At 43.6% G+C, this 27,782-nt stretch overlaps 2 protein-coding genes across 4 annotated transcripts; one reads left to right on the forward strand and one right to left on the reverse strand.

The window, feature by feature from the left end:
- The first annotated feature begins 441 nt into the window (after positions 1–441).
- Positions 442–9,109, forward strand: LOC139911161 (arrestin domain-containing protein 3). The gene is made up of 8 exons (XM_071898679.2): positions 442–946; positions 3,436–3,517; positions 3,625–3,772; positions 3,882–3,984; positions 4,129–4,385; positions 5,447–5,600; positions 5,703–5,857; positions 7,999–9,109. The coding sequence occupies exons 1-8, from the start codon at positions 667–669 to the stop codon at positions 8,074–8,076; spliced, it is 1,257 nt and encodes a 418-aa protein (XP_071754780.1). The 5' UTR covers positions 442–666; the 3' UTR covers positions 8,077–9,109.
- Positions 9,110–14,927: 5,818 nt separating this feature from the next.
- Positions 14,928–26,763, reverse strand: LOC139911131 (myocyte-specific enhancer factor 2C). 3 transcript variants are annotated; one of them, XM_071898643.2, is made up of 9 exons: positions 26,610–26,763; positions 25,555–25,758; positions 19,788–19,931; positions 19,471–19,660; positions 19,327–19,371; positions 18,613–18,779; positions 18,208–18,337; positions 17,997–18,120; positions 14,928–17,917 (listed from the first exon to the last, which is right to left on the reverse strand). In XM_071898643.2, the coding sequence occupies exons 1-9, from the start codon at positions 26,661–26,663 to the stop codon at positions 17,578–17,580; spliced, it is 1,398 nt and encodes a 465-aa protein (XP_071754744.1). In that variant the 5' UTR covers positions 26,664–26,763; the 3' UTR covers positions 14,928–17,577. The 3 variants fall into 3 exon arrangements, with proteins under 3 accessions (XP_071754744.1, XP_071754736.1, XP_078143073.1); XM_071898635.2 differs by having other exon boundaries at positions 19,471–19,663; XM_078286947.1 differs by lacking the exon at positions 14,928–17,917 and having other exon boundaries at positions 17,993–18,120.
- Positions 26,764–27,782: the final 1,019 nt, after the last annotated feature.

A 27,782-nucleotide genomic window follows, 5' to 3' on the forward strand; every position in this document is an offset into this window, starting at 1 on the left:
CACCAAATCTCTGGGGACAAAGTGGAATAATGACTGATGACTGACAGGTTATTATTATTTGCTGATGTGATAAATTATTGGACGTATAGGCTACCAACCGGCTTAGAAGCAACATTGCCTCTTTTGAAGATATGGCTTCCAAATACATTTCTGGCATTTTTTTTTTTTTTGCTTGATCTTTACTCTCCATTATAAATATTATTATATTTATAAATAATATTATAAATAAAAACTACAAGATAAATCTCTGACTCAATTAGGCACACTTTGCCATACCCAACTAACGCACATAACATCACAGAGCGACTAAATCATGTATTTCTGATTATTTCTAATAGGCCATGGCTTCAGCTCTCATTCACCAGAGGGCTGGACTCCACGCACATGCTCAGTGAGGTTGTTTTTGCGCACCGACTCTTTAAGACAGGAGCGCCTGGGAACCAGACCGCACTACAGACCGGGGAGGCTGAGCAGGAGAAGTGTGATGAAGCGACTATCAGCTGCGTCTGAACCCGAGAAGAAGCCCCAGATGAGACACCGCCGACGGAGCCACTGACCCAGCTGTGCGCTGGGCAGCCGGGGGGCGAGGCGCATGCCTTTGTGCCCTACAGGTCCTTCCGTAACTTCGCCTTTGTAGACACTTTTTTTTTTTTTTTAAAAGCCATCATGGTACTGGGCAAAGTGAGGGCCGTGGCGATCTACTTTGACAGTTTGAATGAGAACAACATGCCGGTGTTCTCCGGCGGCGACTCGGTCTCGGGGCGGGTGGTGGTGGAGGTGACGGGGGACGTGCGAGTGAAAAGCCTCAACATAACCGCCCGAGGAGTCGCCAAGGTCCGATGGACCGAGTCCCGTAACGCCGGAGCAAACACTGCCTACACTCAAAACTACACCGAGGAGGTGGAATACTTGCACCATTACGACACCTTAATAGGAGAGGAGAGAGGTAAGGGCCAATTACCACCATGCACATTTTACTGTGGCAAAAACAGTGGTCAAATTGTTGCTGTCGCAGTGTTTGAAGTGATGCAAGTCAGATGATTAGACTACTTCATTTTGATAGAAGCTGATTAGTCTACTGGTTAGTTTGTTAGAGAACTTTTCCTTATGTGGTGGCATATGAAGTCTGCATACACTGCTATGTCTGTGTTCCTGCATATAAAACAGCGCCTCAAAACATGAGACCGTCCAGGATAGTGGTGCTGATGCGACAGCTGATCCTCCATGCTATAGATAGGTGCTCTTCTTTCACCGCAAATGAAACTGCAAAATGCGACACATTGTCGACAAGGCATTTTATTTACATGTAATATTACTTCTGAGTAATCATTACAAAAGTGACAGCCGTCGTGTGAGTTAATATAGCCAGTAGCCTCTGTTGACATCACTGTTGCCTCTAGAAAAGTAGCAATCAATATGTAAAAAGCTCAAAGTAATGGGCCAAAATACACTTTAACCAAAGCGTTTTAAGTCCAAATATATAATTTTGATGGTTACTGCTGTGGTAGAAGCATTTTTCACTGATGACATCCTGAAGTAGGCTAGTTCAGGCAACTCCCTTTGTTAGAAGCGGTTCAAACCTGTTCAGAAACTGGCAGCCAGAGAGGGAGGGAGGGGAGGGAGGACCAGCCACTCTCTCTCTCTCTCTCTCTCTCTCTCTCTCTCTCTCTCCCTCTCTCTCCCTCTCTCTCCCCCTCTCTCTCTCTGTGATCAGGCCGGATTGTTATGTGTCTACAATAACATCACACCTCCTGGGAAAAAGTGACAGTCCACTTTTCCAAACTTTCCCAATGTTCTGCTGCCATTGTAGTCCCTGAAACATTTGCAAAGCATCCCATGCCTTCAAACCACTGTTGATGGAAACAAATGTCACTTGAGATGGATACAACCACCTCAGTCAGTGACTAACAGACACGTTTAGGCAGACTATGTGCTTCTCTTGGTGAACAAACATTCTTTCGAGATAAGACATCAAGACTATGAAGAAGATTGTCCTCAACAAGCACTTCGGCAATATGAATGTTATCTATTTAAAACTTGTTACTGTTTTCTCTTAGTTTTTCTAGCTACAGACTGAGCATGAACCATATATATTATATTAATGTTTTGTTTATTCAGGGGTGTTCGATCATAGTAATGTTGGGGTCACAGGTGTAGATTTTATTTTTGTCATGTTTTTTAATAAGGTGAAATCATATGGACAATAGATTTCTGTTCTTCTGGACATCAGGCTGGACAATCTTGCTTCACTTTCTGAATTTGTTAAATCTTCTGACTGTAATTGTACTAAAACAAAAGAATGAAAATATTATATTGATTGTGATTGTATGTGATTCTAATGTGCAAATGCTGATGACGGTTAATGATTAAACACAAGTGAATGTACCTGATCTTTTGTCTGTCTTCATTTATTCTAAGTCTCTGCTATTTTGTGAGAATTGCCTTTCTACCTGTCGTTCAGTGTTTTGAGTGTGCAACACCCTTCCTCTCTCTTCCTCCATCCTCCAATGCCACAGACCACATGGCCATACAAATGTGGGCAGGGGCTTGTCAGGAGCGCACCAATGGCAGCCCGAGCAGTAATTTATGTCGCCTTTCCTCCAATGGGAGGCCGAGTTGTAGTGCATGCGTTGGAGTATCCAGCTGAAGGAGGCTGCTCATTCTGGTTCATACCGGTCTGCTCCTGCTTTCTCTATGTTGCCGGTTACTTGACAGCACGCACACTCACACACACACACACACACACGTACACACACTGACTCACACGCTAGCTGTTTATGACAGCTCTGGCACCAGACACATATGCACACGCACACGCAGACAGACACAAACACACCACAGATGCAAGATGAAATAGAGCGAGTGCTGAGGTGGCAGGAAGCTGAAGTTCAGCAGGGTTGAGCTCCATTTAAATGTTAAATGCAAACAATAACAGTCGAAATGAGGAAGTAGAACGAGGTCATGTTCTTTTCTGTCTCAGGGTGTGCCGCTTTATGGCAGCTCTGTACTCGTCTGCTCTCTGAACTGACGCCAATTTGCAGTGTAATTACGCTGTGTATTGTTTTAATAATCAGTACAAAAAAAAGTTTATAAATCCAAGTGCGAGTGCTTGTTTTGTTTGACCCGAGATGAATAGTTTTTGATATGATTATTCGAGTTACAAATTCTACAGTTGTCTGTATTCCACAAAGCTCGATGATTTTTCTATTTCTATTTCTAAGTATTGTGTCCTTCCCAAGTGTTTTTGCATACGAATGCCACAGACTGAATGTCGTGTTTTCAGGCAAAAGCAGCATTATTGTGTTGTATTGGTGTGTACAAGCCCCTAAGTTGGAAATCAGTCATTAGGGGCGAAGTGGTCTCAAGGAATAAGGCTGGTCTGACTGAACCGTCCTGTACGTGTGTATAGAAAGTGTGTGTTCTCCTGTCTTTCAGACGAGGACTGTCCGGAGGAAGGCCTGACCGTTCTCCATACAGGCTTGCACGAATTTGCTTTCAGCTTCAACCTGCCACAGATGTAAGTCGTAGCTGACACACACACACACAAACACAGACCACCCCGACCGCTCACTTCCTTAAAACCCTAATGCCCCTCCGTCCTCCCCCCCTCTTGTCCTCTATTAGGGCCCTGGCCACTTCCTTTGAAGGGAAGCATGGTAGTGTGAGGTACTGGGTCAAAGCGGAACTGCACCGTCCGTGGCTGCTCCCTGTTAAAGTGAAGAAGGAGTTCATTGTCTTCGAACACATCGACATCAACACACCGTTGCTGCTGGTAAGGGCAAGGCGCATGATTATGTGTTTTAGGGACTGAACGTAACATTTTCAGCTTGTTCTGATGGTAGTTAAAGGGGTTAATCTGATCGGTACCGATATCTGAACAGGCACCACAGGCTGGTACCAAGGAGAAGACCCTGTGCTGCTGGTTCTGTGCTTCAGGCCCGATCTCGCTCAGCGCCAAGATAGAGCGAAAGGGCTACACACCAGGTAAGACGAACGCACCTCTCCTTCTCATTCTCCTAACTCTCTTTCCGGTCCTTCGTGGCCCTGATCCGCTCTTCTCCGGTCTGCCGATCTGCAGCCGTCCTCTCCGTCTGACAGACCCGCTCGCTTCTCTCCCCCGTTTCCAAGGTGAGTCCATCCAAATCTTTGCCGAAGTGGAGAACTGTTCGTCCCGCGTCGTGGTGCCCAAGGCCGCGCTGTACCAGACCCAGACCTTCTTCGCCAAAGGCAAGGGCAAGCAGATCCAGCAGCTGGTGTCCAACCTGCGAGGGGACTCTTTGCCCCAGGGCAAGAGTCAGAGCTGGGAGGGCAAGCTGCTCAAGATTCCCCCAGTATCCCCCTCCATCCTGGACTGTCCCATCATCCGAGTAGAATATGCCCTCGTGGTGAGTACAAGTAATTTTGCAACGATTAAAAGAACCATTCGGCCATCTTACCTGTTACGCGCTGAGAACACAGACACCAAAATCATCCATGGGTCCGCGATAGATCGTTGGCTCTGGTGCTTCGTGCTAACACTTTAGCATGAACTATGTTGAGTGATAGTAGTGTTATCTCCAAAGTGAGAAAATTTGAATTCTAAAGGTAAATGGTACACAAGTTTGATGTGATACGTAAGTGGAGATAAAATGAATACAAAATATGATCTAAAAATCCTGCTGTTTTGAAGTAGCAGGGAATATTTTCTGTGTTTCCATGGGAGGTGAAGGTGGAGGGTGATGGGAGACTGTGTACAGCTAAATATCACTCTCACTCCAAAAATAAACCTGCTACATCAGCTATATTGAATTCATATTTCATTTTTAAAATGTATGAATCTACAAGCCATATAATAAAAAACAAACAACTTTTTATTACTAAAAGGTCAGTCTTCTTAAGATAATGCTAGTAACTTACTATGACTCAACATAGGGTACATAGGCTATGTTCTCATCACTTAACAGCTAAGATGACAGGTTATTGTAAGGGGAACGTACAGAGGCAGTTACCTATCCTTTACCTATCTATTTTATTGTGACAACATACAGCAGGGAGAGAACATAGGCTACAGAATGATGCATGCTGGGATTTTAACCCATGCAGCTGCTGGTGCGCTAACGGCACGAACCACAAAATCATACTGTGCCTTCAACCGTCTGCGTCATTCCCAAAGCAGGCTATCTGAAAGAGTTCGAGTGTCTTCTAGACATGCTGCCAGATTGGTTTGATAGGTTACCTGCCTTGTCTAATGCAGCGTAGGTCATGCATGTGTGAAAATACTCAGTTACCCCAGGTGCTGAATGTGAATGATATGAACAAGTCGAAGTCTCTCTACTCAGTGACCTGGATGTCACATTGTATCAGTGAAAAGATCTGCCCAGTAACAACTTTTTTTCTTTTCTCTCCCTTTCCATCCTCCTTCCAAATATTCTCTCTCTTCTTCTCTCTCTCCGCTCGCTTCCTTCAGGTGTACGTGGACGTCCCGGGGGGGTTGAATTTGTCTCTGTCGTTGCCACTGGTGATCGGGACTATACCTCTCCACGCCTGCTCCAGTCGGACCTCTAGCATTAGCAGCAACTGCAGCAATTTGAGCTGGTTGGGCCTGCCAGAGAGACCTGAGGGTACGTAGACACACACGCTTGCCTCGTCAGTATCAAGCGCACGCACACACGCACACAGGAAGATCCATTTCTCTAATTTGCACCTCATGATTGTTTTTGCAGCACCCCCAAGCTACAGTGATCTGGCAGTATCAGAGGCGCACAGGCAGGATTGCCTGCAGGGCTGTGATAGGTCTGACGGGGAGGGAGAGGACCAGGGATCTCTGCTAACATACATCACAGAGTTCAGATATCTGCCCCCGCCACTCTACTCAGAGGTACAGTTGACGCACATGCACACACGCAAACACACACATTCATACGCAGCCATATTCTGACACTAGAGTTACAAAAATAATTAAGCTGTAGATGTAATTAAGCTGGGATGTAGTGGAGGGTAAACCCACTTAAACTAATTTTTATCTACCTATTTATTTGCACTTTACCACCTTTTTAGGCTGATATAAATCTTTATGAGGTAAAATTAGAATATGCCTAATAGTGTCTTTTAAAGGATAATTCTGGCCACAGTGAATGTTCAGCCCATTTTCCATTGCGCCCTCTCTCCCTTCTAAAAATTCCTGTGGATTTTATGATGTTATCAGAGAAACGGATATCATGTTACTTATCTCCCTTCCTCTAGATGTCATTTGCTTTCATTCAAATCCAACAAGTATGATAAAAAAAGCATTACAACAATGTCATGTTGTGAATGAAAAGTAGTTCCTGTCCAAACACATTTGAACATTTGAATTTAGAAAGCCCTCACTGGATTAACAGGGCAAGCGTGTGCGTGTCTATGACGTTAGGTGGAAATGTAAACATGAGAACAAGGAAGTGAGCAAAACGCTGAAGCAGCATAGCTGTATCATCAGAACAATGTCAGATACAGAAAATAAAAAAATCTAAAAAATACCTCTCCAAATACCTCTCTGTGACCAGTTTCACCCAAAACAATTTTTGCTCAGACTTCTTGTTTCTATCAGTCCTGCCTTGGACAGCACTTCTGACCAGTTGCTAACGTCCTCCAGGGTCACGTCCCGCCTCATTTCAAGCCTCTCAGCTGAAGAAGAGAGTTTCTCCACCTGAAAGTGGCTCCTATGAAATGGATTAGGATGTGGTGGTTATGGATAAGGTGCTGAGTATCAAGTCTTACTCTTCAATATGTAGACGCACAAATCAGTCGGACCTAATGATGATAGAAAGCTTGTTTCTTATCCACTACAAGACCCATTTAAAAATGTAGAATATAGGTAAAGGTCAACATAGGTAAAACAGGTAGGACATCTACGAATCCCTCTAGCTTCAGGTTATCACAATAAACCACAGGAATTTCATTGGGGATAGAGGGCACTCTAGACAATGGTCTTAACATTCACCATGCAAAAATGATCCTTTTTAGGGAAAAACATAAATAAATGCTTTTTACATCCCTCCACCATGGTACAGTATGTCATCATGGTGTCTGTATGTGGAGACACATTCTTGTGAACACAATAACTGAAGAACAATACATGACAGAAACTTCATACTTACACCTCAGGTCCCCCCTATAGAGTAGATGATCTGATTAGATTTTGGAGCAACTTGCTGCAAAAATGTGCATATTAGGGGAGAGCGGGGCATGTTGTCACACTTTTTACTCAGTGGTGTATTTCTCCGCAGGGCCTTACTACTGAGATACAATATGTATTTTTCTAGCTAGATTAAGGTCTTGTCTAAAAAATGGCATTTTTACATTTTGAATAATTTACTGGAAGAAAAAGTTATTACTGATGAAATACCACTTGACAGCTTACCCCATTTCAGGGCATGTTGTCGCACATGACGGGGTATGTTGTCACATAGACAAGCATGCTGTTTGCAAGTACCAAAATCTAATTTATTCAGAAAAGAATGACGGTAAAGCTATTTCTAATCAAAAAAAGGATTTGGATAGTTATGACAACATGCCCCGAAATCAATGTGACAACATGCCCCACCCAAGCATTCCTGACAAAGGTCCCTTCCCTGAGCACAGAGCTTCACTAAACCATTCAAATTTATTATCAGGTTATAGCTGACCCTTGCTTTTATGCGTCACAGTGCATAATTATTTTGATTCCTTTAGAAGAGAAAAATGAGAAGAAAAACACTAAGATTTTCATTATTTACTTTTCAGCTATACAAATTGCTTTTATGTGTTTTGACTTGGACTGTTGTAATCAACATAGGTAAACTCTTATTAAGAAAGTAAACATTTTTGTAATTGGACTTTTGACTCTAAAATATTTAGTTTCAGAAATAAAGCTACTGAGACTTACCCACGTGACAACTTACCCCGCTCTCCCCTAATGAGGAAAACTGCCGTGCAGCTATTCAGCCAGCCAACCTATAAAATGCTGATGTGTGTGTGTGTGTGTGTGTGTGTGTCGCTCAGGTTGACCCTTACCCCGACCCTGTGGACGTGTGTGGGGCCGAGGACGTCAGGAGACCCGACACGTGTCCGTCCCGCTGAAGAGAGCTCGGCAGTTCAGAAGGCGTCCATCCACTGGCGCTGGCTCCAGACACCGTCACCCTCAGCTCAGGCCCGCATAGCCAACTTCTCACCAGATTATATATCATGATGAATAAGGGGAGATACTGACTGACCCAGGAATGTCAGCTGGGAGAGTATCGGGTGACCTAGGCACGGAGCGGGGATTGCGCGCCGTGCCGGATTCCGACCTAGGATTGCTACCCTGTGCTCAAGAAGAAGTCCTTCTCTTTCTCTTTGACAGTTCTGCCACCATCCAACGAGTATGGAGAGGGACAAAAAAAGACAAGAAGGTAACTCACTGTTGGAGAATTGACACAGCGGTCATAAGAAGCATCCTCCTGCCTCAAAGTGAATTTTGCGCACACCTACCTTTCTTACTGTTTTTTTTTTTCTATTCGTGGTTTTATATCGCAGATCGCCACAGGCCTATACGCTCGATTCTGTCCACTGATGTATACGATATCGTACTCTTTAATCGAAATGGCACATTTATAACGGGGACGAACGCCGGCGTCCGCTAAATGACAGGTTGCGGTGAGCTCGTGATTCTTTTTCCGACCGCGGCGCTAGAGGCACCACTACGACGAACTCGGCCTCAGGTGGAGATCGCGTCGTCTCCTCGCCGGTCTTCCTGTGAGCTAAACTGAAATCCACTGCGAGGTAAAACATGAGAGGAGACAGCAGTGGAGGAGAGTGAACAAGTGCAGATCCTTCAGTCCTAGAAATACGTGTGCGATGCTGATCGGAGGCCTAATGTAAACGACAAGCCACTTCACAACCTTAAGCGCTTAAAGCACAGCTCTACTTGCGTGTGTGTGTGTGTGTGTGTGTGTGTGAGTGCGTGTATGTGTGTGTGAGTTAATATGACCAGGTATATGCCCAGACAGGGTATATTGAAAAGCACAACTGTGACCAACCAAGACGAAATACCACAAGTCTCCCGTTGGTTTCTGAACTGTAGAGACGGCTCTTTGTGGCCTGAACTCTAAAAAAAAAGAAAAAAAAAGAAAAAGCTCCTCTTGCTGTAGATTTTCCAGAGGCAGACGTTTAAAAAAGCTCTCGAAAAAAGAATGGCAAATGACAAAAGATAAATGTTTACAGATGAATAAATTGAGAATGTTGTTCAAAGATGACTTCTTCCTCCTCTAACTTCAGAATACCAAGTGCAATATATTTTTGTATTTGTGAGTTTTTTGCACTAGTTTTTCATATACTTTGTCGCTGTTATTTCCATTTCTGTGCATTACAACATTGTTCCGATCTTAATGCTGTCATGATCTACTTTTGATAAAATAAAGGTTTATTTTATAAATAACTCACTGCTATGTTTTGTGTGTTTATTGTTGAATATGAAGTCATGCCACAGGAGCACGAGTGTGATATCTGCTGCTTTTCGGGGGGGGGTTAAATGAAACTGTAACAGTATCCATCTGGCCCTTGTCTACCCAGTCAGTTTCAGTCCTCTCTCTGTCTGCAGCAGCTGCCTCTTCCTCTTCTTCCCCCCCCCCCCCCCCCCCCCCCCCCTCACTCTCTCTCTCCATGCTGATAACTCAAGCTAGACTGGATAAGAGAGCCATTCCCTTTATAGTGAGTGCAGCACACACACACACACGCACACACAGTCACAACGGCTCATCCGAGTAGGACTTGGCCCATACCTTCCAGGTCACGTTTCTGTCTGCTGCTCCAGAGACTCCTTGGCTTCCAGACCTTTACGCATGCAGTGGACCAGATGTACGACAGAGCTCACATGAGCTGCTGACCTACTTCCCCTCTGCGGACTGGAGAACTGAACGTATCAAGGGAAAAATTATAATTTATCGTTTCTTTTAGTAATGCTATTTTCACTCCAGCTGGTATTTATATAGGGGAAATGGCTTCCATGTGACATGCACAGTCTCTCAGAGCAGTTTTATGCACTTTATTGGAGAAGGAACAAGAATGGGACGTAACCAGACCAGCATTGTGTGTGTGTGTGTGTGTGTTTATAGGTTAAACAGGGATTTGTCATATGTGGTATGGGGTCAAGGCGTCCTCACAGAACAGCCCATCAGCACATTTTAATCACTTAATGAAGATAACCGTATCCAGTTTTTGCCGGAACGGAGCGAATTGAAAAATCTTAATTATCAACTGTTTTTTGTCTTGCACGTTAATTAACCTACTGTTTATATTCTAATAGACGTTTGACTTAATTACTGATCTGTCATATCATTACTGAAACAGCGTCTGTGTTCCGTCAGATAAGTACATTGTCACTCTTACAGTCCCGTGAGAGTATTTCTATTAACATGAAAACGAAGCGTGCCTTTAGGGTTTGAACTCCGTGTACGTCTCCTGGCTCTGAGTCATGATTACACTACTCTCTCCCGTATCCACACACACACTATACACACACACACTATACACACACACAAAACCTCCCACACACACAACCGATGAGAGGTCACATGAATAATGTTTTGGCTCTCTCTATACTGGAGCTGCGTCTGTCCAACTGATAAACAGAAACTGGTTTGGACTGGATGAAGAAATGAAGCCAAAGAGGGTAGACTGTGTGTGCGTGTGTGTGTGTGTGTGTTTGTGTGTGCGACAGACAGACAGACAGACAGACAGATAGGCCTCACGCAGTGTTTTAGAAGACCTGGACGTGTTGTCATGAAAGATAAAGCTTTGTGCTTTTTACCACCGGCTGGGAGAGGTATCAGTTCAGTCTTGGCTTGCTGGTTTGTGTGTTTTTGCTGGTATGGGAGACATTCTGTTGATCCACAGGACGGTCGGACTGTGCTGTGAGAATAAAAGGGATACACAGAGGCGGCTAGATATGACCTTACCACATCAGATATATAGGTCAGGTTTACCAAACTTAAGTGCATTACACAGACAGCTGTAAGTACACTGTATGCTATGACACAGTGCACTTAAAAGTGTTTCATGTTACGAAACCAAACCCCTTAATGTTATCCCTGAAATGTCCTTAATTTCTCATTACATAAACATTAACTGTCCATTCAAAATAACATAGCTTTAAAAAAGTTAGTATCATGGGTTTTTAATGGATTTGTTAATGAGTTCCTGTCTCCCTGAATTTTACACTAAATTAGAAAAAAAGTCAAACATTAAGGGGTGTTTAAGGTGGTTTTGATGGGCTCTCCTCCATTAATAACTCCCTTCATTAATTTCAAGGGGATTTTGCATGAATTAAGGGGTGAATTCATGGAAATGTAAGGGTATTTTAAAGGATTACTGGTTCGTAGAGTGTTGCATATGCATTAAATAGAGTATCTCATGCTTTTCTGACACACACACACACACACACACACACACACACATACTTTGCAGGCGCCTGGGATGAGGGCCAACTTACGGTGTGTCCTTGACGACTTCTAAACAGAGCTCAGGTTTGGCTGCTCAGGCTGTGTGTGGATTGGACGTTTCCAAATCATAAATCAGAGAGTTTATTTTACCTACAAAATGTCACACAATATAACATCAAGGCTTTTCCATTAGGAACATAGTTAGAAAAAAAGTTCAATGGCTATCCACTGCTGATGGTATCCACTGTGCATTTGATCAAAAAAAAAAAAAAAAAAAAAAAGTATGTAGAAAAAGTAAATAGTGTCTGAGAAGTGAGAGGGGTGGAGCAAACATTCGGGTCAGGAGTGAGAAAAACAGAAGGACACACACACACACACACACACACACACACACACACACACACACTTCAGCATACACACACAAAGAGGGGCAATGAGAGAAAGATGTACCTATAGGGCACCTATGTGTTTATATATAGGTGTGTATGTGTGTATGTATGTATATTTCTCTGTTTTTCCGTCCTGTTTACTTGACTCAGTATGCTACCTCTCTGTTTGAATAAGCAGTAAGGTTTGATATGGAGGAGTGGAGGATTGGGATATCAGATTACAGTAAAGGTAAAATGTTTGACTTTCTTTTGTTTAAAATAAATAGCATTCAATCCTCATGTCTACCATGTGAACAAAAAATATGTTAAAATATTTGCACTATTGTTTAACATACTGTGTTATAGAAAATACTACACAATAAATAAGTAGTAACTGTACCATGTACAGTTTAACTAAATCCCATAAACTATAGATTAATATGAATTATAGAGTAAAAGCGTAAAAAAGTGTTACCAAAAGAAACTTACAGTTTTTTACAATTGGTTACAAACTTTTCTCAATACTGAGTCCACTTTTTCCAAACTCTTCACACTGTTGTCTGTACCAACACGCAGCTTGGCACAACAGTTCATTTCACACCCAAAATGCACCAAAACTACCAAAACACTGCACACTTGTGTCAAAATCAAATAATTCTGCCAAAACACCAGCACTAGTTTTCTCCACCAGCAACACTTTGTCACTCATAACACAATTACCTAAAAAACACTAACAACAGGTAGCATTACAGTAGGTGCGTCATTTTATGGCAATCTTTGATGTAGTAAATCATTTTGTGCGCTCTAGTTTTTTGTTGTGTGTATATATATTTTTTGTTGTTATTGTTAATTGTATAAGACATGTGTACATGTCTTATTTTACAGTAAACAAAGTTCCCATTACAAAATACAGTAAGAATGGTACCTCTTTATAGAATGTACTACAGTATACTACAGGAACAAGTCATAGGAATGCAACAGGAAAACAGGAAAAGCTTCAATGTGCTTTTTTTTTTTTTTGCCATAAAGTTATTCCAATAATAAACTAGAGTAAATGAAAATTGCTGTAAGGAAAACAAAAGTCAATACTGTAATAGTTTGCTCAAAAAACAAAACATACAAATCATGTTACTGTAAATTTAAGTTTTGAAAAGAGTATGTAAGCATTTGCAAAATGGGCTGTAGATACACATGGTTTTGCTGGTGGTTGACTTTGAGTGAGAAAAGAATTCAAGAATTTTGAAAGCTGTGGTCACTGAGTGTCTTTTGTGTTAAAGCAATGCATTTTGTGTTAAAGCAAGGCAAGAGTCAGTCACAGTTTGGTCCGCAGAGACTTCTGTTGTGCTAACAGTGTGAAGAGTTTTGAAAAAGTGAGTCTAGCATTGAGACATGCTTGTAACCAATAACTGTAATAAACACGTCGTCCCCCATGATTGATGCAGGCACCCCTAGCCAATCAACATGCGTCCAAGTCCAAGTTTAAACCAAATCAGTTATGACCTTTTAATGTTTCGATTTTGACCTTTAATTATAGCGTCTCCATCAGGAACAGAACATAGAAAGTGCATCATCTCTCATTTCATCAAAGTCAGACCAGTGGTGTGATTTATATTTGGATACATGTGGTGTGATGTCATGTTTGGAGTTACAAGTTTTGACCATTAATTATAGCACCCCCTTCAGGCCAATCAGTGGAATTTCTTATGTCAATATCAGGCAGGACAATAAAAAATGCTTTCAGTATGGCCTTCTCCAGTAGAGTTCAGTGTGTGTGTGTGTGTGTGTGTGTGTGTGTGCGTGACTGATCAGTATCACAGTGTTGGAGTGTGAACGTGACCAAGTGAAGGGGAGGAGGGCGAGACTAACGATACACTTGAGAGACAACAATGGAGAGAGGTGGAGCACAGGGTTTCCACAGGCTATGGCGCCCTCTGGCTGTGTTTTTCTCATCAGTTTTGCCAGCCATGTGTTTATGAACCTCCACCTCCACCTCAACCTGCTCTACAGGCTCCACCACCGCCTCGTCCATATCCACCCGACTGCTACGTCCTGGTCCTACCACATTTTCCTCATCTCCTCCTATCTATAACCAAACACAAATACCAGCAGCAGGGAGGTAAGAGTTGTTTCCCTCTGTCTGAAGAGGGTTAAAGAAAGACAGTATTAGGCTGAAGCAGTAAGCCAAGTGAAGTCAAATAAACGACAGTATAAGTATAAGTTATAATTTGTAATGACTCAAACACTGACAATTCTTTTGAGATTCTGATCTGAAAAACCATTGAGGTTATATTCCCTTTACTAATGTCCCAGACCAGTGTTCAATAATGAAAAACAAATGAAGTCCTAACATATTACTTCATAAGCAACTTCTTCTTGTTGTAATGTTTAAGAATCAACAATTTGCATATTAGCATGTCGGTAATTATGCATGTGTGTGTGTGTGTGTGTGTGTGTGTGTGCGTGTACATACATATTATTTTGTGAAAACTTGTAAGTTTGCATGTATGCATATGCATACTATGTGTGTGTGTGTGTGTGTGTGTGTGTGTGTGTGTGTGTGTGTGTGTTTGTGCTGGCACAGATGTGGGCATGTGCAGCGGACTTGGATGTACATGTGTGTGTGTGTCCAGGTCTTCTCCTGTACTGTACATGCACATATATGTGGGCACAACTGCTCATGTACATGTATGTTTTCAAAAATTTAAGATGCATGTGAATATTCATTTTCTTTTCTGTCCAAAATATAAAATATAATAAAAAATGATTGAGATAAGAATTGCTCCACTCATAACAGGTCAGTAATGCCAATGCATAACCATAGTTCTACTGGACGACAGCTACGCATTCAGAAATGTATATTAATACGATTATTGTTGCACTTAGTTCCTCGCCCAGCTGTGGAACATACAGTGGCTTGATAACTGGAACTCTGGCTCCATCTTCTGGATGCTGTTTGAAACCTTCCTCTGACTACTGGACTACTTAGAAATGGATCAGAATCTCTCCACACTGACAGCATTAGGGCATGAAGACAACATGCAAATTAGGAAATATTTCCTCAAGTAATATATATGCCTAAATTGTGCTGATATGAGGCAATAGAAAAGTGAAGACAGCCAGGCAATGACCACAAAGCACACAGACGTATGTAACAGAGCCCGTATATTTTTGTTAAGTTTTTTTCTGCAAAATACAAATACCACATTTCTGAGTGAGGGAACTGACCGTGACGACAGAGGTGCGCTTCTCGTGAGGAACATTGTCTTCAAGTGGCGACAAAGGCCCGCTTATGCCGCTTAGAATCTCTTACACTCAGAACATTTGACTCATGGTTATTACAAGTACTAAGATGTTCAGTACAGCGTGTTCGAGTTCATGTAAAGAGGGGGAATACAGCCCAGGGCTTACCATCACGTAATGAAAAGAAAAATACATTTACAGAGGACATTCGTTCATGTCTCTAATAAGTAAAATAAAATTTAAAAAAAACAACAATTTTGTAATTATCCATTGTGGGTTATCATGTACATTGGAGCATTTGAGGTACAAGTAGATTGCAGATTTGACAAAGTCCAGGCAAATTACTAATAAAGGATCAAAATAAAATACAATGAAACAGGGTATTTCAGACAGTGGTGAGCAGAATTGCAACATACCTTTGGTTAGTCTACATCCCCCCCTTTTGTGTTAGCGTCCTAACTCCACCCTGCAGCTACTCCCAGCTCCCCTACCCATCTAACCTGAATCAGGTGTGTTCAATCCGGGCCGGAACTCAACGAGCCCGGTGACCTACGGCCATAGTGACCTATACAGAGGAAAAGGAGTGTAGAACAAAACATATTTGGGCTCTGCCCTTTGCAAATAGACATCATTTTGTAATTGCTACATGGCAAACTAAAACAGCAGTGCCTTTTCAAGCCAGAACAGCTCCGATAAGTAATCGTTCCAGGGGTTTTTAATAGTGAATTTTGCCACTGGATATACACACATGGATTGTGGCTGAGGGTTTGAGCTCCAAATATACAGTTTTTTACCCAAAATATTCAAATCTGAACAACCCCCAGCCACCTCTGATGTCTGTGAGATTTACAAAAGCCCTACGTGACTATAGCTCATCATCCCCCATTTCTGTGCTTTTACTAAATTGACTGGATTCTTCTCTTGTGGCTGGCTGGTGTCAGCCTCAGATGGCGAGATCAGAGGTCGAACAGTAGAAGGCACAGGTTACTCATGATGATATGTGTGCGGATGTTCATAATGCCCTTGGAGAGGTACGGCAAGAACAGACACCAGTTTTAATAATCATCACAAAGTCATTACAGGAGGTGTCAGAACTGCGTGGCATGCAAGTGGTGCCTGGAAGGTGCAATACGTTCCCATTAGTGTACAATAGAAAGGTTATCTGTGTGATTCTCAGTGTAATGTCATCTGTTCTGAGCAAAGGGACTGACACCAGCCGACACAGCCTTTTTTTTTTTTTTTTTTTTTTTTTTGAGGAGATGGGGGGGGGGCTTTTTAACTTACATTACTTTACATAACACAATTGACTTAAAATGTCCCTGAATGTTGAATAGAAAATCATGTGCACCTGCACTTACTGTCTCTTACTGCTTTTTATTTATATTATCTTATTAAATAGAGCTATAGGCAATCTTATTTCACAGACATTCAAAAATATCCATTGCATTATTTGATATAATAAGGTAGGAATAAGCTTTTTAAAAACGTAACACTATAAAGAAAAAACAACAACACTAGTTTGTGCAGCAAAGCATCACCGTCCCGTCGGATATGGCTTTTAGGAGTGCAATCCTAACTCGCTGCCTCTGACTGCTAAATCTCGCAAAGCTACCGGCACACACACCGGCTCTTTCTACGCAACAAAGTCGCAAATGCTTCGTTTTTTCATAGGAAAATAAAGTTAATCGCGTCGTTTATCTGGATTGCATTAGCCAAAAAAACCTCAGAGTTCGCTAAAAAAATGTCTCCGAGAAGTATTCGCGAACTCTCGATAAGCTTCTTCACGTCAAGTGAAATCTTTGATTTGTCCTCCTCTATGCAACCTGTTGCAAATGACTTTCTTCTCATCTCTCACTCTAACACTCCATCTCTTACTCTTTCCGTTACCTCTCTTTCATCTCTCACCAGGAACTATCCCGCCTCCTCTTTCTCTGTTACCTGCTCGCTCTCTTTCTCTTTCATTTTGCCACGCACCGCCTTCCACAGTTCCATATTATATGTGCTTTTCCTTATTTCTATGTGCACAAATATGTTGAACCTGCAACATGGCATGTGTTGTGGCTCCTAAGATCCACTGGGCCATCAAGCTATTTAACTCACCAGTAGCTTCGCCATACAGAGTACCAGACTTCTTTACTTTTAGCTTTGTTAGTTTACATACATATGCACATATATAAATGCGCATGTAACATATTTGTTTACTTATACCCCCCTGAACACACACACAAAACAAGCAATACATGTACACCACCAAACTCATATCTCCAGCCAATTCAGTACAAGGTTAATCTCAAATGACATCCTGATCTCCAAGTAGTCATTACTAGTGTACTAGCTACATGTTGTATACACAGTGCTACATCACTGTATGCACATTAAACATGCCATCAGAGACTCGCATTGTTTCACTCCATCCCCACTCACGTACATGCTACCATTATACTTATAGCACCCCCACTCAGTACAAGAAGAATATGATAATAATAACACTATAAGGTAACTCTACTAACATCCCCCTCCCTTTCTGTGGCTGTAGACCTCGGGGGCGGGACCCATCATGTCGCCCAGCCTTCCGATAGGCGCATCCGCTTGACCGACGGGCTGTGGCGCTCCTCCTGACCGGACAGGGGTCGCAGGAGGAAGCCGTCGTTGCCGCGGTGATCCTCGCGGTCGCTGCCGTCGTACGAGCTCCCGCAGCTGGACGCGCTGTCGCCCGGGGAGCGGCCCGCCTCGTTCGGACCCCGGCCGGCGGAGTAGCCCACCGTGGTGATGCCCCCGAGCCCCGCGCCGACCATGCCGACGCTCCGGTCTCTTGGGGGGGAGGCCGGCTCGGACTTGATGTGGAGGTTCTGATGGCCGGAGGCGAGGTTGAGGTTGGAGTTCTGGCACAGGTTTCTGGGAAGAGGAGAGAGGCGTGTTAGAGAAGAAAGAGGCAGAAGTCTGGAGACACATGCACACAGATGACGCTGCTCACCCCATGTGTCCTAGTGCTGAGTGTTGTAGATTCTGTATCTGTTGCTGCTGCCAGCTTGTTACTGATCCAAGACCGGAGCCTCCAAACCCAGACAGAGAGGACAGGTCACCGCCAAGGGAGTACTCTGAAGAAAACACATGTGTACAATTGGTAACCTGTAACCAAACACAGGACTATAAAGCTTCGGTTGAGGCTGAGTTGTGTACCCCACCTGTGCCATAAGAAGTGGAGAGTGTTGAAGGATACCCGCCCATCCCCTGCCCGGGCAGAGTCGGGGCCGCGATGGAGACCACAGGGGTAGTCAGCGTCTGAGCCGTCTGGGAGTGATTTATTCTCTGGTTCTACACACAGGAGGAAAAGGTGAATGCATCAGGATTCACACAATAACACAAACATGGAGAAAGCTATAAGACTGAGGGAATAAACAAAAAATATGACTAAACTATTCACATCACTCATAGGAATTACTCACCAACATAAGGTCAAAATCCTCACACTGGAGTGTAGCATTAATGAAAGCATAAGCTAATGTTAGTCCATGTATACTTAACTAATGGACTGGGGGGGGGGGGAGCCAGATAAAATCAATATGAAGAACAGTGGTGAAAATACTCACAATGGTCGGCATGTTGTTGCTCTTGTTAGAGGGGGGCAGTAGTGTTCGCAGGTCCGGCTTGCGGCTCATGGTCATGGGAGGAGGACTCTTGTCCTGCATGCTTTTAGAAATGCCCACCGGAGACATCAGCCCCGGGGAACTGCAGTGGTTACTGTAGCTGCCATTTCCTAGGAAAGAACAGAGATGGAGGTCATTTTTTTTTTACATAGTTTTCCTTCATAGTTTAACACAAATTCACCACAGATGTCAACCTGAAACTAGAGTAATTAAAATGATATTGCTTTTCAACCTGTGAAACACTTGTGAGTTGCCCATGGGAACATCACAGTACGCAACATCCTTCTTTCACAGTCTAAACATAGTCTAAACAAAAAGTGGGTTCACTAGTTAATATTCAGTGATTTCATCCAGTTATAGCTGTGTTTTCTTTTAAATTTTGAATAGCTAAAGCATGCAATTATTTTAAACAATGATTGATGCTGTAGTGGAAGGTTTCTGTTGATAATACTGCAATTTTTACTTTCCCTCACCACTATTTTTAGCAAGATAAGAGCTACTATTTTGCTAACACAAATGAATAACAGTATAATAACAGTTGGGTTTTTTTTTACCAATTGGCCACACAGCCCTCTAATTCTCTGTAACTGGTTCCCTGACAAAGGTATATGAGTATCTCTGGTCTAGTGTATAAATATGAATAAATCCAAGTCTTACCCACACTGGAGACCACAGTGTTAGTCAGCTCTGAACCCATCAAACCTACAGAGGGAGACAGACAGACACATGTTATCCAACAACAGTTATCCAAAAGTCAAATCTGTTGTAATTATGTGGAATTGTACACATACAAACACATACCTGCATTCCCAGTGCTGGGGGGTCGGTGAGGGGACATGCTGCTCCTCTGCAGAGACGGGTGCGTGTGTGTGATGGGCAGCAGGTTGTGGTTACCCAGAGCGCCCCCTACACCAGGGTGAGAGTACAGCAGTCCGCCGGGATTGCCGCCTGGGATGGACACTCCCATGTCGTAGTTAGACGGAGGTAGGGCCTGCTGGATGAGGATACACATGCAGAAGAGGCTCTAGGTCAGATAGTTAACACCAGTCAGACGACGTGAACGGGAAGATGGAAGGACATAAAGCAAAACCGCCACTACAAGGCCGATGTCAACTTACACAAATTCTCTGTCTGCTGATCATCAGATCGATGTCTTCGTTGATTTTGCGGTATTTGTCGTCTGACTCTGGGCTCTGGCCAGCAGAGTCGTCCGCCTCGATGTCCGGGCTGTCGCAGCCGTTTAAACCCTTCTTACGCAGCGTCTGGAGAGAGAGCGAGGAACAAGAGACACGAACAGTTAATGATGACAATGACACACTTGAAACTCAGTTGTATCTGTATAATTAAGCTTGGATTTGTCATTTCTAATATACTACAGTGCACAGTGTATAGAACACTGAAGTCCTTTTGAAACTTTCTGAGGCTGAATTACAGCTAAAAGAGAGCAATTCCTATTTCAAACACAAGGGGGCGCCATCTGAGCAAAATACCCCCACAGTGAGATTGCACAGTATCTCATCCGCTAACGTCTTGAGTGAAACGCCACTGAATGTTGCGTAAAACAAGTAGTGAATCACTCCTGTAAGCCTGTAGGTATCTGTTTTACTAGAATAGAGTTCAAAAAGAATGATAGGCATTAGAAGAATCGGAGGAATACAGGGTAACAATGTCAGGATGCCTCCTAAACGAGGTCGGGAGCTTCATCTCTATTGGTGAAGCCGCTCTCCGCTCTCGTAACAGGCTGTAAAAGGGGAGAGCGCAGGTATCGGATGATGTTGTGTATGTGTGTTGTACAGTATGTGGTTTGGCTCTCCCCGGGCCCGCTTCAGCACTTCACAGCCCATTAGACCGGTCTATCGCCGGACCGCTGCTGCAGTATCTCTCTCTCTCACACACACACACACACTACTGGAAGGGATGTGCACACAAGGAAACGCACAAACACAGAACTCAGCAGCTGGCCCGGCACAGCTATCCCACTCATCCCAGTCATGTCCACCTGTTTTGCTATAGGACGGGGGGTAGAGGGGTAGGGGGGGTAGGGGTTGGGGGGGTGGGGGGTGGAGGGGGCCACCACCAATACCAGCCGGGGTACAGAGAGATGGCCGTAGAAGGCTATTTTTTGCTCCCGCGCTCCCCAGCGCTCCTCGTCACTCCCCATCCCTCCCTCGCAATCTGTCAATCTGGCCCATCTATTAAAACATAAAACCGACAGCGCTAGCCTACTTTTCTGCCACTTCAAACACACACACACACACACACACACACAAGCACACACACACACACACACACACTAAATGACATTACTATCCAATCCCCTACTCTTTCCTTTTCCACTAGACCGAGTAACCTTGATGCAGCCGGGAGTGTGTGAGTGTCAAAGTGTGTGTGTTGGGGTGTGTGTGAGGGGGCCGGGGGGAGGTTAGCAGGTGGTTTCAACAGCTGACTGAAGGTACTCAGGCGAGAGACAGAGAGAGAGACAGCTGAGTGAGAGACAGAAGGATGGGAGGGGGGGGGGGGGGGGGGGGGGGGATGATGAATGCCATCATACCAGCACCCCTCCCTAATCCGCCTACACCTCTACCCACACGTTTCTTCCTTTCCAAGTCTTTTTTTTTTCCAATTTCAGTTCCTTCTTTTCTGTGGGTGGTCTCCCCCTCGTCTTCGCCACCACTTCCACATCAATGCTGTGACGATGCTATGAGTGCATGTGGGTATATAGTGTGTGTGTGTGTGTGTGTGCGTGTAGTTGCTCTGATACTGTGTGTGTGTGTGCCAGGGAATATGACATGCAGCTCTTACACCATCCCACCACTCCTGCGCAGGCAGCAGATGGGACACTGGTCCGACATTAGAGAGTAACTACATGATACCTAAAGAAGAAATAAGCTTTTTGCCCTAACGGACACATTTTATTCCATCAAGTAAGCAAAAAAGTGTCCTGATAACATCTATTGAACTATTAAAAAAGTACGTTCTGATTGATTTCTCATCAGTCATTTGTCTCTAAGTATGAAATTGTAATGCGTCTACTATTAATCAACCTACTTCAGTTTTCCCAACTGATTTTGTTAAGCAGAAAATACACTTTTTTACAACTGTATCCTTCAGAAGTGACCAAGCAGTGTGTTGTCTGGTACTATATGTTCAACCAATGTCAACCATTACATTCGATACAATCCATCGGTAGGGATGGGATTTTACTCACATATCAATTCATACCATTACAACTATTTTTGCAGGAAGATTCTTCTTCTTCTTCTTCTTTTTATTATGACATCTGTGATCAGTTTTGGTTGAAAACGTTGTGAAACAGTAAACCAAAGAGCGAGAGCAGAGCATGTTTTCACCCTGATAGTGGGAAAGCATACTGTAAATGAAAGCATATGAGACACGAGCCTGTGGAAGGTCTCTGCTCTTTCCACCATGACACTTGGTCCAGTCTAAGTTGGACTGGTTCATGCTGAGGAGAGGGAAGGGTGCGGGGTGTAGGGAAGTAAAGACTCGATTACTCAGACTTCAGTTGCTTCTCTTCCGTTTGCTATTCTTAATTTTCCTCCAGTGGCTCACAAGTCTACATACACACTCACTCATTCACAGGCAAACCGCACTCACACACACACACACACACGCACACAGCCCGTCATGGCTATTCTTAGCTGTGCTCGGCGCTATTTTTAGTCCACTACCGGTTTCCAGCCATTTAACAGGGAGGGATCACAGCCAACACAAAGGGAACTGGAGTTACTCTGGGAGCATATGTGAGTGTGTGTGTGTGTGTGTGTGTATGTGTGTGTGTGCGGTGGTGTGTGTGTGCTCCACCTTATTGAAAATTTCATCTGTTTCTAATCTAAAACAGTGCTGAGCCACAGACACACACACACACGCACACACACACACCGTAAAGCAGACCAAAGCGAAATAAGGTTAGCAGAGGAAGAGTGAGGAATGCAGAACTCAGCATTATAAATAGCTACAAAGATCCCAGGCAAAACGTACAAAATACAACAAGCTGTTACTTCGCTGGCCTGCAGCCTGTAAAACACACACACACACACACACACACACACACGCCAACCCCCCACGTTAGAAAAAAGATGACCAAAACAAAGAAGCCTCTCTTCTACTAAATTCCTGTCTGGCAGATATTTCAATGGTAGCGAGCGCTTTTTCACTGCCATGTACTGTCATACAGCTCCTGCTGCCCCAACCCCCATTCCTCACTCAGTTTCCCCTTTTCTGCTATTCCTCCATCCGCAGTGACTGAAAACTTATGATCTCACATCTCGGCAAAAAAGTTAAATTATAACGGAAGCACGGGCAAATATGCTAAAACAAACTTTCCTCTCCGCTGTTTGTATCGACATCCTCCAATGAGCTGTGCTTGCTCCAGTCACACTGGCACTGCCGGCGCGACCTTGGCATAGCCGCCGCGCCATGTTGCGCCATGTATTGTTGCCTACCGTGAGAGATTACACATGTCTCTGAGAGCCTTATAGCCCTCTCGCCCTCCAATCAGAGTGTGGGAAGGTGCGGCACGGTCGTGTCGGCTAAGGATCAAATGTTATCGGCTGTCGGCTGACACAAGAATCATGTCGGCAAAACGCTGCAAAAGCCATGTAATAACAACACCGAAGTCATGGTCCATAAGGATAGAACACACCTATGAGAGTAGATTATGTACTATTGAATTTGTCAACCTTTATATAGCTTTTGTATCCCATTTAATATTTAAGAGCCACAGATCCTGCAAACAGTAAACCAAGGTTGAGATGTCAGAGAGAGAAGACGTAGATCAGCTAAGAGGAGGAAAGTGTGTGTGTATGTGTGTGTGTGTGTGTGTGTGTGTGTGTGTGTGGGTGTGTGTGAGCAAAAGGACAGAGAGGGCATGGAAACATTCATTCAGCTGGACTCCTGAACAGCCCAGCGCAAGGATCAGACTTTCCCCTCCTCAATCTGTTTTCTCTTTATCCACCGCTTAACCCGGCCGCTCTGTAATTCAGCTCAGAGCGAGGACAGAGGTGAAAGGACGCGAGGGCGCATAAAAGGACGAGAGGAAAGGAAGCGAGGAGCGTCGGCCGCGTGGGGAAAGGAAGGAGGGCGACGGAGGAGGAGAAATGTCCAAGTGAAATAAAAGGAAGGAGCAGCTGGGTTGTGCGCTGCAGAGATGAGAGGGCGAGCCTGGACAGATTACAGTAACGAGGGGAAATGGGATTGCGATAGATTACGGAGGATTACAGCGAGCCTGGTCCTGGTCCTGGCCCGGGTGGGCTGAGAGGCCATGTGGTGGGCCCCGTGGAAGGAAAGCCCAGGTGCACACACAGAGACACATGTCCACACACTCACACTCACAGGTTCGCAACAGCAGTGCCATGCCAGAGCGTCATTCTCCTCTTAACCACAATACTGTTGTGTTTAGTGTGATCGGATACAAGAAGCTCATCCCGGTTCTCACTGTTCTCATCAAACCAGAAAAATAGTCTCAGGTCCTATAGACCCAGTATAGAGAGAACATCTTTCTCTTTTTCTAGTCTGCACTTCTTTGGGTGTGCGCTCTATACTATTTTTTATCATTTTTCATCTACTTCATCCTCTCTTTATTGGCTTTTTTCATCATCTTTTTATCATCTTTCTATTGTCTTTTTATCGTTTTTATCTTATTTTATTTTAACCTTACTGTTTATTGTGGTCTTCATCTTACGATTGTACCACTATTTACTTGAATGTTGCTCTTTTCCACCCCTGTCCTCCTATCTGAATTGAATCTCTGTTTATCATTGTTTCATTGCTTTTTAAATTCAAATTTTGAGTATTCTGCTTTTATTTTGTCTGTCAAAGCACTTTGTAAACTCTGTTTTTAAAGGTGCTATATAAATAAAGTTATTATTATTATTATTTTTGACAGGTGCCTCTGGACCAAGCAGTCTCTCCGTGAATCCCAATGGGATGGGAGGCAAGAAACCTGTGAAACCACCATCCTGCTTTCTCCCTCCCTCCTTTAACTCAGACCCACAGCAGATGCTCTGTCAGTGTGACAGAGCCACAATCCTGTCTCCTCTTTGACCACTTAGCTATGACCTCTGTGACACGGTGCGCTTAGCATGTGTGCGTGTGTGTGTGTGTGTGTGACTGTGCATGTGTCTTCATATGCATACACTTGCTATTGTGTTCTTCTAACACCATTACATAATTCAAGCCAGACCAAGGTCCAGTCAAGCACACATTGGTCTGTGTTAGCCAAGCTGGAATACAGTGCATGACCACACACACACACACACACACACACACACACACACACACACACACACACACACACACACACACACAACAACAAGCTTTGGTGGTTTCCCTATGATTCCAGACTTTTCGGTAACCCTGCATTATACACTGCTTAAACTATGTTGTTCCTTGTGTGTGCATGCCTGTGTGTGTGTGTGTGTGTGTGTGTGTGTGTGTTACAGGAGGTCATTCCTGCCCACCGCAATAGTCACCTACAATGACTCCCCTCTGTGCCGGGAGAGGAGACTCCTCCTCTGAATGCACAATGCACATTTTGTATTTAAAGTGTACATAAATAAGAATATAATATAATAATATGTCTTACAGTTACATATTCTAAAGCAGGAGTGAAAGGCCCAGGTCAGGGATTTCCTCCTACTCCTCCTCCCCCACATATATAATAGTAGTTATAGTTATAGTAGCTTTTGTATATATATATATATATATATTTGTAATTCCATGTTCTGACTTTTACCTACCTCATTGTGTGTGTTTTTTGTCATTTATGTAAATTGCTGTTGCAACACTGGAATTTCCCTTCGGGGATAAATAAAGTACTCTATCTATCTTTCTATCTATCTATCTATGTGTGTGTGTATTACTTACGTCCACAATGTCTGAGTTGGTCCTGCTCTCATGGGGCTCGTTGTACTCGGTGTATTTGAGCAGGACTTTGTCCATGTCTGTGCTGGCGTACTGGAAGAGCTTGTTGGTGCTGTTGAAGATGATCAGGGCGATCTCACAGTCGCACAACACGCTCAGCTCATACGCTTTCTTCATCAGACCAAACTTACGCTTGGTGAACGTAACCTAGGGAAAAGAGACATAGTGCAGAGAAAAGAGAGGGAGAGAGGGAAAAAGGAAACAGAAAGTCAATATAAAAAAACTCAATATTGATGTATTTATATGCTGTTTGCTTCTGATGCTATGTGCATCTTATATGGCTTAAAGATAAAGCCTTTCTCTCTCATTTTCTCTCTCTCTCTCTCTCTCTCTCTCTCTCTCACACACACACACACACAGAAGCCTCAGCATGCCATAATGTGGTCCAAGGAAAGCTTGTGACGAGGTTAGTCCTGCCCTCCTCTGGGGGTCAGGAAGCATATGTGCCTGCATTTCCTGTCATAACAGGAAGAGAGGAACCGCTCCCCCAGCCTGGGGCTTGTGTGAGTGTGTGTGTGCGTGCAAGTGTTTATATGTGTGCACTTGTGTGTGACAATGCAGGCATGGGCAAGTTGAGTACTGTTGATAATGAGCCCTCGTTGCTCCGTGCAAATGTCGTAATTTCTTTTGCATTGTTTATGGTCAGATCGCTAAAGTGATGTTTAGAATAATATGCTTTCACACATGGGAAATGATGTGATTATGTGATCTGTTGGTAGCACTTGAGGTCTTAGTCTTGGTGTATTTTTCAAAATACTAAAATACACATACGCACATTTTGAACACAGACACACAAACTAACACACACAGACACAGCTTGTGAGGATCTTATGACAGTATGATATCACATTTGGCACTAAACCCAGTGTGTGATTGAGGAACTATAGTGTGTGTGTGGGTGTGTGTGAGAGAGAGAGAGAGAGAGAGAGAGAGAGAGAGAGAGAGAGAGAGAATGAGTTAAGTGTGTGTGTATGTGTCTGTGTATGTTGCATGCTTACCTGTCTGTTCCGTTCATCCATAATCCGCGCTATCTGAATCTTTTTCCTCCCCATCTTCACTATTCGCTGCTTCCCCTCTGATGCGCAAACTTTTTTCTCCTCTGGCTCCTTTGATGGACTTTCAAATCCTCACAGCGGTCTCTCTCCTTTGCACTTTTCAATCCCCCAAATGGCAGTTACTCCTTTGACAGACAGAAACAAAACATGATCATTAGGTTAAATGCAGAAAATGCATCAACTCACATATTTGTGACGCACACACACACACACACACACACACACACACAGTAGCTAATGCGGAGGGATAACAGGAAGAGGATAAACTGGTTTTAAGATTCTGTGTCAGACTGAAAAGTCGGTAATGTCAACAGCTGCCCATTTCCACGGCGATGAAATATACAAATGATGACTGATTGCAAAACCTAACCTCAACCAGGGAGTTCAAACCCAACATGTAGAAACACCACATCCAATTATTAAAAAAGGGATTGCCGTCCCAGTATCGTGTATTACGCAGGGTTACCACCATGCAGTACAGACATAACATCGTCTCTTTGAATGCCCCTCCACTCACTACCACTGGACCCCCCCACCCCCACCCATAAACCCGGTTTCCTCAGGGTGTCGCCCACTATCCCCTCGGGAGGAAGCGAAACAAAAGGGGCATGTCAGAATGCAAATGATAAGGCACACTGACCTGCCGCGCAGTTGAACGTCAGTCCCTTATGTGTGTGTGTGTGTGTGTGTGTGTGTGTGTTATCATGTGTGAATGACTATGGGGTGTATGATGAATTTTTGGACCACGTGGAAAACACCAACGCACACAAATGAGACACACACACACACCTCTATGACACCCTTTTATCCTTGCTTTAACATTTCTAATGCACTTCTATAGACCAGCGATTCTCAACCTTTTTCACATCAAGGACCCCTAATTTAGTCCACATTAGAGCCACGGACCCCCATTTGATGAGATTTTGTCTGTCTGACCCAAATCTGAGAATATTTTTATTGTCAGATATGATTTTGTCCAGAATTCCATGCCTATCTGTATTGTAGGTAGAGAGATAACAGTGAAACTATGATCAAAACAGTCATTATTCTACATTCTCTAATTGTGTTAACTTCTTGTAAATGAAATAATGGTGAAGTTTAACGATTCATCAATTT

Source organism: Centroberyx gerrardi, chromosome 2, assembly GCF_048128805.1.
Source record: "Centroberyx gerrardi isolate f3 chromosome 2, fCenGer3.hap1.cur.20231027, whole genome shotgun sequence".
Classification (NCBI taxonomy): domain Eukaryota; kingdom Metazoa; phylum Chordata; class Actinopteri; order Beryciformes; family Berycidae; genus Centroberyx; species Centroberyx gerrardi.